Source organism: Lycium barbarum, chromosome 3, assembly GCF_019175385.1.
Source record: "Lycium barbarum isolate Lr01 chromosome 3, ASM1917538v2, whole genome shotgun sequence".
NCBI lineage: Eukaryota > Viridiplantae > Streptophyta > Magnoliopsida > Solanales > Solanaceae > Lycium > Lycium barbarum.
Genome location: NC_083339.1, coordinates 143,547,571 through 143,560,811, shown reverse-complemented (window position 1 = coordinate 143,560,811; position 13,241 = coordinate 143,547,571). Strand labels below are relative to the sequence as shown.

At 33.5% G+C, this 13,241-nt stretch overlaps 1 protein-coding gene and 1 long non-coding RNA gene across 2 annotated transcripts; one reads left to right on the top strand and one right to left on the bottom strand.

Annotated features, from left to right (window-relative positions):
• The first annotated feature begins 4,432 nt into the window (after window positions 1–4,432).
• On the top strand, window positions 4,433–7,627 carry LOC132633244 (uncharacterized GPI-anchored protein At4g28100). Its single transcript, XM_060349522.1, has 3 exons — window positions 4,433–4,872; window positions 5,304–5,636; window positions 7,115–7,627. The coding sequence occupies exons 1-3, from the start codon at window positions 4,552–4,554 to the stop codon at window positions 7,454–7,456; spliced, it is 996 nt and encodes a 331-aa protein (XP_060205505.1). The 5' UTR covers window positions 4,433–4,551; the 3' UTR covers window positions 7,457–7,627.
• A 1,588-nt stretch (window positions 7,628–9,215) lies between these two features.
• On the bottom strand, window positions 9,216–12,176 carry LOC132634335 (uncharacterized). The gene is made up of 3 exons (XR_009580119.1): window positions 11,964–12,176; window positions 11,739–11,787; window positions 9,216–9,856 (listed from the first exon to the last, which is right to left on the bottom strand). It is a non-coding gene; the product is annotated as an uncharacterized LOC132634335 (long non-coding RNA).
• Window positions 12,177–13,241: the final 1,065 nt, after the last annotated feature.

Below are 13,241 nucleotides of genomic sequence, written 5' to 3'. Positions count from 1 at the left end.
GTTGGTCTGATTTCTCCAAACCAAATTTACGTGGCCGTTAGTCCGGTTTTTCCATGTCCGAACTTATCGTGGCCGTTAGTCCGGTTTACCAGTTGCGGTGCTGCCACGCGTCAAGACCGTTCTGTCATTTTGTACTGACAACCGTACGGGTGTCAGATCGTACGGTACTACCTCCTTATCCTTTTAGGGTTTCTTTATTTTAAAAGGCTTTGTATTGTATTCAAGGCCCATGAGGCAAACGTATAAATAAAAGACATTTTTCTACTTTTAGGGATTGACTTTTGAGATCTAGAACATTGTAATAGAAAAATATATTGAAGTTCTCTCTCTCCCTCTCATTTTAGTCCGGATTTAAAGTATACCTTGGCTTGTTCATCCACTCAATACGATATAACGCCACATATATACTTAGCTCAATCACCAATATCAATATATTTATTATAGGCGAAAACTCACATAGCTATATATATATTATTACAAATAAGTCTATATCAATTTCATATCAACCGAATAATATATTAAAAATTATCCATATATCCTATATCTCACTTACAAATTCAATTGTTACTGAAATTCGGAGTAAACATCGAGAAACTCCAATTGTTGGAGTTGAAGTGCAGTTCCCCAAGGACCATGTGATCTGTCTCCCCCTCCAAGTCATGTCATTTTTCCACATTTCTTTAAGACTATATTTTTCTTTTTTGTTCTAAAATATTCCGATATAATAATCTCATATGGTCGAATAAGATGATAATGCTGTAAGACATTTGATATATTTTATTTACTGCATTTATTTATGAAAAATAGAGTCATATAATTAAAGAACATTGGTAATAGATCATAAAATCGATCTCCTCTCCGGAGGAAAGGATTATTTCCTTAATTAGAAAAATGAGTCCAAAAAGTGGCTTAACAACTAAACGTTTGCTTAAAAACATGATTAGTTATATCTTTTGTACAAAGGTAATTACAAGCAATTGAGACCGCAAAGAAAGGTAACATGCGATTAACTCCAAAACAGAATGATGATGAATTGATGTTTAACAAGAGTATATGTAACTACCAAACAAGTCTTAATCAAGCATTCGGCTGTTTACTTAGCTTTAATGCAAGAAAAATATATGATGTTTTTTTTGGTTAAGTTTCATATGTTATCAATATAAATAAATATCTACATATTTAGATTGTCTATATATATCTAATTGCATTTGATTGCTGCTTATATTTGTTGGGTCGTTGTACTTTGGTGGCCTTAGTTATCTATAGTAGTTAATGCTCCTTTCTTTCCGGACTGTTCTAACATGACTTTCTCGCTTTTGTTATTCCTTGATTTCATATTGGTTTTCGATATACTTGATCCTATCTAACCTTTTGTCTTGTTTTTCCTCTCTTGTTCTGCTCTCTTGAGCCGAGAGTCTTTCGGAAACAGCCGCTCAACCTTTCAAGGTGGAGGTTAGGTCTGTGTACACTCTACCCTCCCCAGACCCCACATGGTGGGACTATACTGGGCTTGTTGTTGTTGTTGTATATATATCTAATTGCAGGACATAGGCCCGATGACATGACATTCCTCATTGATCAGGAAATGTATTTATCTTTTTTGTCAATTTTTTGCCTTTTTTAAGTTTTTAAAATGAGTAACAAAAGTGTTCAAAAAACAAAAAAAATTGGACAGTTATGCCCTTTCGGACAGGCACGCCCTTACAAACTGAATGGTTATTAGTTGCTTACATTATACTACAGTCAGAATCTCTGTAACACCTCCCTTCGTTCAATTCGCGATCTTGCTCCGTAGACCATTCTTAACTATCATACTTGTCTTCTCTTCATCTTCTAAACTCTTCTTCTCTCAGACTCTTCATAAACGGAGTTGTTTCTCTCAATTCTTAAATCTCTTATTTCTGATTTTGGAATATAGTTATTCTCTTTTATGTTTAGTTTGTATTCTCTATGTTCTGTCTGCAAGATAAAAGAAGAGTTTTCCTGATTATTATTTATTCTCAATTTAATATTCAGAATTTGTCTATTTGTTATTCCACTTTTGAAATTATTTCACAAAACTTTTAACTATTTGTTTTGATTCTTCTTGGCTATTGGACTTTTTAGTCTCCATTGATCCCAATATACTTGCTCTTCATTAATCTTTTGGTGGTTGATTCGTTTCTCTTATGATTAGGCTAATTGGTACTTCGATCTTTAATGGTTTGATTGTTCATATTTTTTTTCTACCTTTCATTTCGTAAAGATTTGATTTTTGTTTTGAAATAACTCCACATAAATATCCAAACTACAGATATGTTGGTAACTTAGAAAATATAGTAACTAATTAATACTAGTTAAATTAGATTGATAATATAAAATAAATCTTGACATTATATGTATATATTTCAATTACTTTTTTAGCCTCGTATATCTCCTTACGTGCAAATTTGGAGATACATACACTAATTACAATCAATTATTAAGACTTCAAATACCCACTTGTGGTATTACACCGAGCATGTTGTTGTATTAAGACTTCAACTAGTAATATCTCGTTCCTGTCATTTTATATTAATTTGATTTATATAATAATTTAGTGAAAATGAAAATATATTAAAATAGTAATAGCTGAAAAGAAAAAAGTATCACATCTATATTAAAGTGTTAATAATTGAATAAGTTTAAATTCTTAATGTTGTTAAAGTAATTAAAAAATGATATAAAATGTTTTAGAATGCGTAAAATTAGGAAAAATACATAAATTAAACAAAAAGAATTATTTTCGCAAGTGATGAAATGCGTGTTCAAACGCAATTTTAATGTGCACATATTTTTTTTATCTTTTTTTTTTGAAAAGGTTTTTTCTTTCAAATTTCAACTTAATCTCGATCCAAACAAACGCCTACTAAGAACTCTATCTTAGCACCGACGGAAAAATTTAACAAATGCTCTATCGACCACTTCCATTGGAACACTTTATTTGCAGTATATAATCAAAATAGTTAGTACTACCACTATTTACCATCATCATTATATAGAATCGTAAGTTTGTTCTCCTGTCCGCTGCATAAGGATTTGACAGTAGTAATAGTCCTCGTAATCATGATTACTTGGGTCAAAACCTGGTAGTTAATTATGAGATCAACCCGCTACTGCTGCTTATGCTTTTGGAGTAAACATTATTCTCTTCCGGCTTAAAACAAAAAGGCCTAATTAATTAACATATGTTTGTACTATGCATGTACTTTAGCAATAGTAGTAATTACTTTTAGATACCCCAATTAATACTTAAAATTAAATGCATTAAGTGACGAAATTCATTCTAATCACTTGATACATTAAGCGTTACTTGAAATTCATTCTAATCACTTGATACATTAAGCGTTACTTAAAATGCTACAGAAGTTTCAAGTGAAATCAATTTAACTATAACTTAAGTATGAAAACATCGAAGTATTAGATGTTACTGTAATAACTTGACATAACTATAAACCTTATATACTCATTGACATATTTACTAAATATTAATATCTATTTAATCACAAACTCAATTATTATCAATTTAAACTTACTATAAACATTTATAAACTTCAAATTAAGAATTCACTTAATTCCTTCTTTGAACCAGGGTTGTGTATAATGTAATGCGGGTATCTGGGTATGTAAGCAACTGTATCTGCCACATTGAAGACAGGCAACATGCTATGATTCTTGGTATGTCCAAGAATTATTTGTAAATCATGACAAAACTAGAACAATTATACTATTTGATATAGAGCCTGTTTGGCTGGGCTTAAAATAAGCAGCTTATAAGCTGGAAACAGCTTATAAGTAAAAAAAAAAAAAAGTTGGGATAGACCAATTTATTTTTTTGGCTTATAAACTGTTTCCAATTTATAAACTGATTTAGATAAGCCAAGCCAAACGGGCCCAATTAATTTTTTAGACTTATTTTAAGCATAAAATGACTTTAAGCTGGCCAGCTAAACACTCAAAAAAGCTGAAAACAGCTTATAAACAACTTATAACCAATCCAAACGGGTTCATAGTAAGTCTACTATTTCCTTTTTATAAGGCACACCATCATCATCATTCTAGAGATCTAGGACCCAAACAAACTTATTTTATCCAACCTCCCATACCCCACTCCATTGCCTTATAGCCCTAAACCTCTTCCCTTAGCTCCCATTGATTATGGTTTTCTTCAACACTACCTTTATTAGAGTAGTTCCTTTGGAATAGAGCTAAAAAGTTCAAATACTGATTCGACCAAATCTAATAATTTTAAATTTAAATATTTATTTATATTAAAGATTTTATTATATATATATAAAATTTAAATTAAAAATTCATATATTAATATCTAAATGTCACTATCATAAAATTTAAAATCCATAAAATTTAAATTCTATTTTTGTCTCTTCCCAGCACTATAAAAGCAAAAAGAAAATAAGCAAATCCATAATGGCCTGTCAATAAAGCCACCAAACTTCCATTTTTTGCTCTCTCTTCCTCTTTTTTCCTATACCAAAAAGCACTGAACTTCACATTTCCCTCATTCTCAAAGCAATGTCTTTCCACGTTTTCTTCTTCTTTACTTTATTACTTTTCTTGAACAATCCACCAAAATTACCCGCCCTTCCACTTTTACCCGAACCCGACCCGGCTGAACTCCAGTCTCAAACATTCTTACCTTCCCCTGCACCACCAGCCACAATTCCAGCTTTCCCGGAACAGTCAAATGTCGCAGGCTGTCCTTTAGATCTGCCTGAAGACCTCTACCACAACGTTAAATCAGCTTGTGGGTCCCACAGTTATTCGGATCAAGCACATAAGACCCGTTGTTGCCCCGTTTTAGCTGCCTGGCTCTTCTCAGCTTATTCTAAATCGGTACTGTAGGAAAATAACTCACAAATATCTGAATGCTCTCTACAATACTCGCTCTATACTTATGAAATTAGCAGCACCTCTAGCCCGAAGTCAGAATTTGTATGAAGGGGTTTAAATTATGAAGAAGTGAACACATGAAGAAGTCAAAGAGTTCTAACATATATATATATAACTTTAAACTATAATTTTTCGTCGAAGTGGTTCGAAGCTAGGCCCTTACTGGCTCCGCCCTGCCCCTAACACCCCTGTTTATATAATACGTTGACTATAATTCTTAAGTAGATATGAATTAAAATATTTAATCCTAACCCTGCCCCTAACACCCCTGTTTATATAATACGTTGACTATAATTCTTAAGTAGATATGAATTAAAATATTTAATCCTAACCAAATTTGGTTTCTTACAATCTTGAATTATTTTTTCCAACAGGCACTTCACAGAGCCGTTACGAAAGTTCCACAATCGAGTTCAGTTGATATGCCGGTGCTACCTGATGATTCGGAGACGTGTGTGGATTCACTTGAAAAGGCATTGGGAAACAGAGGGATTGAATTGGTGAAACCAAATGAGACTTGTGATGTAGTTTATTGTTATTGTGGAATTAGGCTGCATCCATTGAGTTGTCCAGAAGCGTTTTCTGTGGATTCACAAGGGGAATTGGTAGGTGATAAAAGTGTGAAGAAATTGGAAAGAGATTGTTTGAGTAATAATGGGTATACTGGTCTTGCTGGTTGTTCCAAATGCTTGAACAGTCTTTATCTGGTACGTTTACTTGATCCACTTAGTTACCTATCAAAAAAAAAAAAAATACACAAAAGCCACATTCTTGATACAGTTATTCATACTATGCTTAATGTGGGTTTAAAATACAACAACAAGAACAACATACCCAGTGAAATCCCACAATGTGGGGTCTGAGGAGGGTAAAGTGTACGCAGACCTTACCCCTATCTCGGAAGATGGGAGACTGTTTCCGAAAGACGGGGAAAAAATCGTATCTTCCAAGGTAGGGGTGAGGTTGGGAAAGATACCTTCTTGATACATTCTTGATCCACCTTTTTTTTCCCCCTCAAATAACCTCTCTATATGGTTATTTCTGCAATTTACTGTACTGCTTGACAGTAGCAAGTTTTTAATGCTGCCTTAAACAGAAATTGCACCTAAGTTTTCAGAATCCAGTGGAATTACTTAATCTGTAGTTTTAGTTAAACTAAGGTAGCTTCTAAAATGATTTATTACAAATCAGGTACAAGGGAAGCCAAATTCTTTAGGTCATTTCTATCTATATTTTGTCGTCTATGAGACCTATCTTGAAATCAAGAGCTACTGTAATGACCATCTCTATGGTGTCATCTTCTCTTATGGCCCATTACTTTTTCTTCAGACCTGCATATACTCAAAAAATTGATCTGTAAATAGCCTTAACACAGTGACCCTCGTATGAAGAAGAGCAGCTGTCGAGTAGGTATCATGTTTAATTCAACTTTGGTGTCCAAACTTAAAACTGTTCTTACTTTTGAAGTGTATACTCTATGCTTGAGCATAGGCAGTCACAATATTTAAGGGCTCGATATCAGTAACATCCATATCAGAAGGTAAATTACCACCACCAGTTTGTCTAGGGTAGTCAAATGAAAGCGGAGTGAAACAAACCATTGATCTCATAGAGCAGGGAAAAAAATACATGCAAGTATGCATATTGGTGTCCAGATGACAACTCCTTTGATATTTGTTGCTTAACTATGGTCAACTTGTGTGTGGTATTCTTCCTCAGAATTGCTGTCCTAGTTCCTTCTTTTCAGAAGAAAAGAGGAGTTTGAATCATAAATCTCATTGGATTTCAAGGAGCCTGTTGGGCTGCATTCACTGAATATTATAATATAGTTTCGAGACACCTTTAAGTTTATCAGAAAAGCAGGATATGCCTTATAATTTGAGCTGATTATTTCATTGGATCCTCTATTGGAGTACGGTGGGGAATATTCAAATCTCATGGCATTGGTTCTTGTAAATTTCTTTAGCCTTGGAGTATGATAATTTAGATTTTGGTACTCTGGAGCAAGCTCGTAGTATTCTGTTTGCATTTTTACAAGCAAGAATCCATCTGTTTATTAGCTAATAGAATTTGATACTTGGTAATTATATCAATCTTGTCAATGACTAAACATGTCCTGTAAGGTAACAAGTTTTTGGTTTATCAATTTAAGGTTATAATCTGATACGTGGAAAAACATTTGCAGCTTAGTGAGGGTAGAGTCGGAAACAAGAGCAGGTCAGAGGACAGAACTAGGAAAATGCGCAGCAGAGATTGCCAATTAATGGGTCTAACGTGGCTTCTCAACAAAAATAGATCGGGTTATATTCATACCGTTTCTGCTGTTTTGAGGGCTCTAATGTTGACCGAAGGCAGTTCAGATCCGCAGTCTTGTACACTTAGCAGCGATGGGATGCCACTTGCTGTAGACTCGTCGGAGATCAACGATGAATCTTCTGCATTTGCTATTCAGGCATCACTTTATCGGTTTATCCAACCTTTAGTTTTAGTGTACATAAACTTTGGTGCGTTGCTCTTCAAATATTAGTTAATAGCCGGTACTTGATCCTTGTACTAAAAAATGTAGTTCTTGTTCAAATGTCACGTAGGGCAAGTTCGGCCCTCTGTATTCGTTCATTCAGGTTAGTGAAATTGTAATTTTTGTGGTTGTGTAACGATTGTTCAGCAAATGAATGAAGCTATGGCTGTTCCTTGATAATGCTACTGTCAAATTGAAATACCAGAAAACTTGCACCATAAGCAGCTGCGATGCATTGAAATATATTATCGCGCCATTAATAGTTTACACAAGCTTAGCCAAAGCACTATTCCGTTAATTATGATATAAGGATTGAATTGATGAGAAAGTTTAGTTGTTTTTTCCCGTAAATTAGACCAGTGTTTTAAGAAGCTGGGGGTGCGAGGCGAGACGTTTTACGCAGCACGAGGCGAGGTGTAATTCCGAGACATGGAGCATAAGCCCATGGGTCTACGGGGCGCCAATATCATGTATCTTCAATTTTATAATATTACTAGAAGCTTTCTAATGCTCTATTTTTGGTTTAGACTCACTTTTGCTATCAAGAAGCAATACTCATTGACCATGATTTTGATTTCTTGCCATATTTGCCATTTAATTCGTAGCGTACAACAGAGAGTTTTGATGCATTTTACCCAATAAAGCTTCAATTACTGTCTGCAATATTTTCCTCTTCCCTTGGCCCTATAAATGTAGATTTTAAATTTTAATAAAGCAGCCGACATGCTTCCATCCATTTTGACTGCCTCTAACTTAAATCTTAATATTTTCAAATTGAAAAGGATTCTATCTTCTTTATAGAAGAATAGTTTCTTCTCTTGTTACTGTGAACTAATAGTGATCTATTCAGTGTTTGGACAGGGGGCATCATTAGCATCTCTTGGTTCTTTTCAGCAAATGTGGTTTTCAAAGTCTAAGTTTTCCCAGTATTCCTTCTTTGATTTGAAACTAATAGTGGTAAATTCTTACACACATCGGGTGTTCACACCACACTAATTCAACTTACCATGGTTAAGTGATTTAATGAAATAAAAATATATATTAATTTACCACAATTAAGTGATACTAATAGTGTATGTTCAAGCACATGTCATGTATCCATTGGTTTGATGTAAAAACCTTGTAAAGGAAGGTCTTGCTCTTCTGGTTTGATTCCTCAAACACAAGAGCTTGCGCCTCTATAAGCTATAATGGTGTCTTATTATAAATACACTAGTAAAATTGCCCACGCTTTGCGCGGTACTTTTAAAAAAATTAGTGTATTTATGAATTAAGTAATACTTTAATAAAGTTAGTTCAAAGTCAACTAGACGGATTAAATAACAAATTCGCATGCAAAATAACTCTATAAGTTGAGGACGATATAAATATTTTTATTAGAAGTAGAAGTGAGATGAACTACATTTTTCAATTAGCATACTTTGATTAAAAAAAAAAAAAAAGTAAGTAAAAGGAATGTGTGCGTGTATAAGCGTAGCACATGAATCTCTTAGTGCCATGTATATTATGATATATTCATTTCATTAGATAATAAAACCTTTTTTGCTTAAATTTCCTTAGAATTTAAACACGAGTCAAGTGACAACAATTAAACATGTTTTGCTGATAGTCCCAATTACCAATAAAGAATGCACAAGCAGTGACAAAGATATCAATTTAAAAGGGTGATGATCACCAAAATGTAAAAAATGAACCTGGATGGAATAAAATCATATCAAACAGAGTGAATTATAAAGAAGAAAAAAATAAATACATTACAATCGAAAAGGAAAGTCAAAGAAAGCTTATATAAGATTATGGCGATACTAAGCGGCTGTCTCAAGTAGATATAGGAATAATGTATGGACTAAGATTTCTTTACTACAACCCGACTTTTGTTATTCTCAACAAATCTAGCGGAACTAAATTTTCCTCTAAACCAATTTCATAACTCTAAAAATTCACACTCTGCAGCTACTTCTGTTGGTATGATGCAACAATTCAATGGATTGAATCATCTGAAATTGTCACAAAATTCATGAACAATTATATACAAAAAGAAAACACAAAAACTCATCATTAACATAGCATATGTTTGACTGACTTGCATCCTCGAAGAGAAGACGTTCCATGTTGAAGCTCTTAGATTGAGATTAGCTAACATCACTGAGAGGATTTGTATTAAAGAATACATAAAAAGAATTAAGTTATCTTGCTAATGTTTAACAGAGGTTGAAAATATTTAAAACATTATTTTTCTTTGGCAAAAACAGATCAAACAAATATTCTCCGAAAACTCTATCAGTAATTTTGCAAAGTTAGTTTTTGCAAATTATAAAACGAAGTCACCCAAGTAAATTACCTCAACTCGACTTTGGAGGAATTACACATAGTTAATAATCTCATCGAGCTTCACCTTTTTCCAGTTACCTATTATAAAAAATAATGTCCTTAGTTCAGAATTTTGTATACTTTCTCTTAAGTCTTTGAATATTTGCAACCTAAGTCAAATGACAACTTCTCACTGTCAAAGGGCTCGGACACATGGTTTTACCATGTCTCTTTTAATTTCTTCCTTGTTCGCACGGTGAGCAGAAAGTGAGGAAATAGGAAAATCGTAAAGAGATCAACACAAAACCCACAAACGGAACAAACCAAGTTAGAAATTTCAAAGAGTCGAAGTGACTATAAAAGACCAATCATTTGACAAATTCCTGTAAGACAAACCAAACCAGAAAAAGAAGGGTGAATTAAACTATACAAAAGAGTAAGAGATTAAGTGATCAAGACATCAAAAACGTCCCTTGTTCCCCATCGCTTTCAATACATGTCACGAGTTAGCTTTCTTTTCTTGCCTCTCAAATCAATTTAATTATAATGCATAAGATCTCAAAAATTAAAAGAGAAGCTAAGCATCTGGTGATTAATTCTGAGGTGTTTTCCACAGTCTCTCATATTGTCAAGACCAAGAATTATAGTTGCTCTTTGACGACTGATGTTGAAACCTTTGAAATCAGACATTTATTTCAAAGAAAAAAAAATAGTTCTTTTGATCCTTACCTCTGTGTTTTAAGAGGAAAAAGCGACAGACTTGAGTAGAAAATATAAATAAACAGGTGTAGAATTGGTTAGGACTGGGGTTTTCACCTATGCATATGTATCGGTTATCTTGTACTAAAAGTTGCGCAAATTTACGAAGAAGTAGCTCCACACACAAACACATAGTGAGCACAATTTAAGAGAAAGACGCGAGATAAACCTGTCGAGTTTCGATAAAATAAGATAAGATCAGAAAATTTCCACTGTTCAAAGTAGTGGATCTTAAGTTATGAAATCTTGGTAGTGCACTGATCAAAAGCCCTTTCAATAAAATAAGTTGAGATGAGCTTAACCTTAAATGTGCAGACTCTAAAAAATAATGCCAGAAGCTTTATTCCCATAATTAGGATACATCAACGTTACTGGCAGGTATAAACACAATGAAAACTGTCAAAATTATGTTATATTTAACATTACTAATTACACTTTAATATAATTATAGAACATATAAAATGCTGCAATACCAATTGCAAGTACTATTCTCACCTTTTCCTTTTTTAACTCTGTTTTGTCTTAACATAAATCTCATCCTCAAGCAAACAATGTGAAAGCCAAATGAAAAGAAAGAAGAAGAAGATGAGCAAAAGTTTCACCATAATCCTCATGTGAAAATTCTCTATTATAATTCTCTAGTATTCAACAGTTGATTTGGCTAGGCTACCTTCAATCAATTAAGTTTCACCGCCATAAGGAACATTGTTATTTCTGTTTTTTCATTCATTTTCTTTATAGTTATTTATTTTCGAAATGGTTGGACACTCTAATGTAAGTATATAGCTAGTTGCAAAGGGAAGAGGGAGCAAATGGCATGGATGATTGGGAGGAGGGCTTTATTTGGCCGTTCCTTGATGTTCAAAGTTTGTCAGCATTACATTACAGGAGAACAGAATAAAAATCAATTCAGGTACTTGGAGATTTTTTTGTCTACTATTCGTTTTGAAAACAATGTTCCGAAGTTTAATCAACTATTGCCATTAACCATAGTGCACATGTAGCCATGTAATGAGAAAGAACGGTATTTTTACTTGTTCGTCTTACTTTCCAAACATGCTCTAAAAAAGATCATTATTTTCTTCAATTGCTAGCCAAATATCGCAAAGCGTAAAATAAGTTTTGTATGGGGTAAAAGAACAAACCCCGAAGAGAACAACAATGTAGTATGAATAAACCAAAATAAACCACTTCAAAAAGAGCATGGGAGTAGCTTAGATACCGTATTCAGACCGAGAGCGTTTTGAGGCGATCGAAAGAAGAGATGGCGGCTGTATCCGGGCGTTGGTGCACATCAAGTGAGCATCCGTCATGTCATGAAGATAGAGATTAAATTTCAATAGATTCAGAGAATAAAGATGGAGATTCAATTTCAATAGATTCAGAGAATGAAAAGATATTTAAGAACCAGACACTTCGCTACACTCCTTTAGGAGCGGAGTATTACCTGGATTTTATAGAAATTCTATAACATCATGTTTTTTTCCTCTTCACTTTGGCCATGGTAACTACAGTCATGGATAGTGGAGATAGGAAGAGCAAAAGTTAAGGCTGGAAAAAAGAAGAAGAATAGATGGAGAGTAATTAGCATTAATTACCAAACGGTAAAACGTAAAACCGTGCCTCTTCATTCGTAGGTTTAACGACATGACTGTTCTTTTTTTTCTTCTTCTTTCTTTAACTGAGCGGAAATTGGTTTTAATTAGGAAAAAGTCCAAAAATTGAAGATAAAAGATAAATAAGAATCCTGCTTTGTGAGGTAGGCCACCTAAGCAGGGCTAAGTCCTACTTTATATATATATAGATAGATTACTTAGAAAAAAAAGAAAAGTAAATATTTCATTGAAATTTTGCAAATAGATTCAAATAAATCACCAATAATATAGAAAATATTATTATTTGGGAAAACCAACAACACAAAAAACGAAAATCGCCGAGATAATCTTTAATAAAACATCATCCACTTCATCATCGACACATCTACTAGCCCTTCCAACCCTCAACTAATTGTACTGATTTTGTTTATATATTTCAAACTCCAAAGAAGGAGAAGGGTAAAAAGTGTAAAAATAATAACACAAAATGGATAAAGTTGCCTCAAGACTAGGAACATACTCACATAGTGCTATGAAATCTCTATCCTAGCAATTTCAGACATAATCATCTAAAAAGGTTATTTATGGCGGTGCTAATTTCTACAGAGATTTGCATTCTTTATTTATATATTTTAAGAAAATCACTACAACATGAAAACATGATAGCATAAATGAAGGATATATATATATATATATATATATATATATATAAAACTATACTTTTTTAAATAAAGAAGTTATTGTCACGACCCGACTAGGGGCCATGACGGGTACCCGGAGCTGACTACCGAGCACCACTCATATCGCTAGTTATCACACTTATTCTCATGCTCATAATCATAGGGAAAACCAATCTCACTTTGAAACATATTTATCTTTATTGTCACGCCCCGAACCATGGCCTGGGCGAAACACGGCACTCGGTGCCTTACTGCATGTGACCGAGCGAACCACATGGCTTGCTGAATCATCATGAGACATAACATGAGCGGAATATAACGTGAATGCATGATGAGCCTTTATAAAACGTAGTAAGACATAATATTTAATAAAAATACTTGTTTAAACATGAGTGCGGAAATAACATGAATGAGCCAAAATGACTATACTACTCTGAATGTCTCACATAA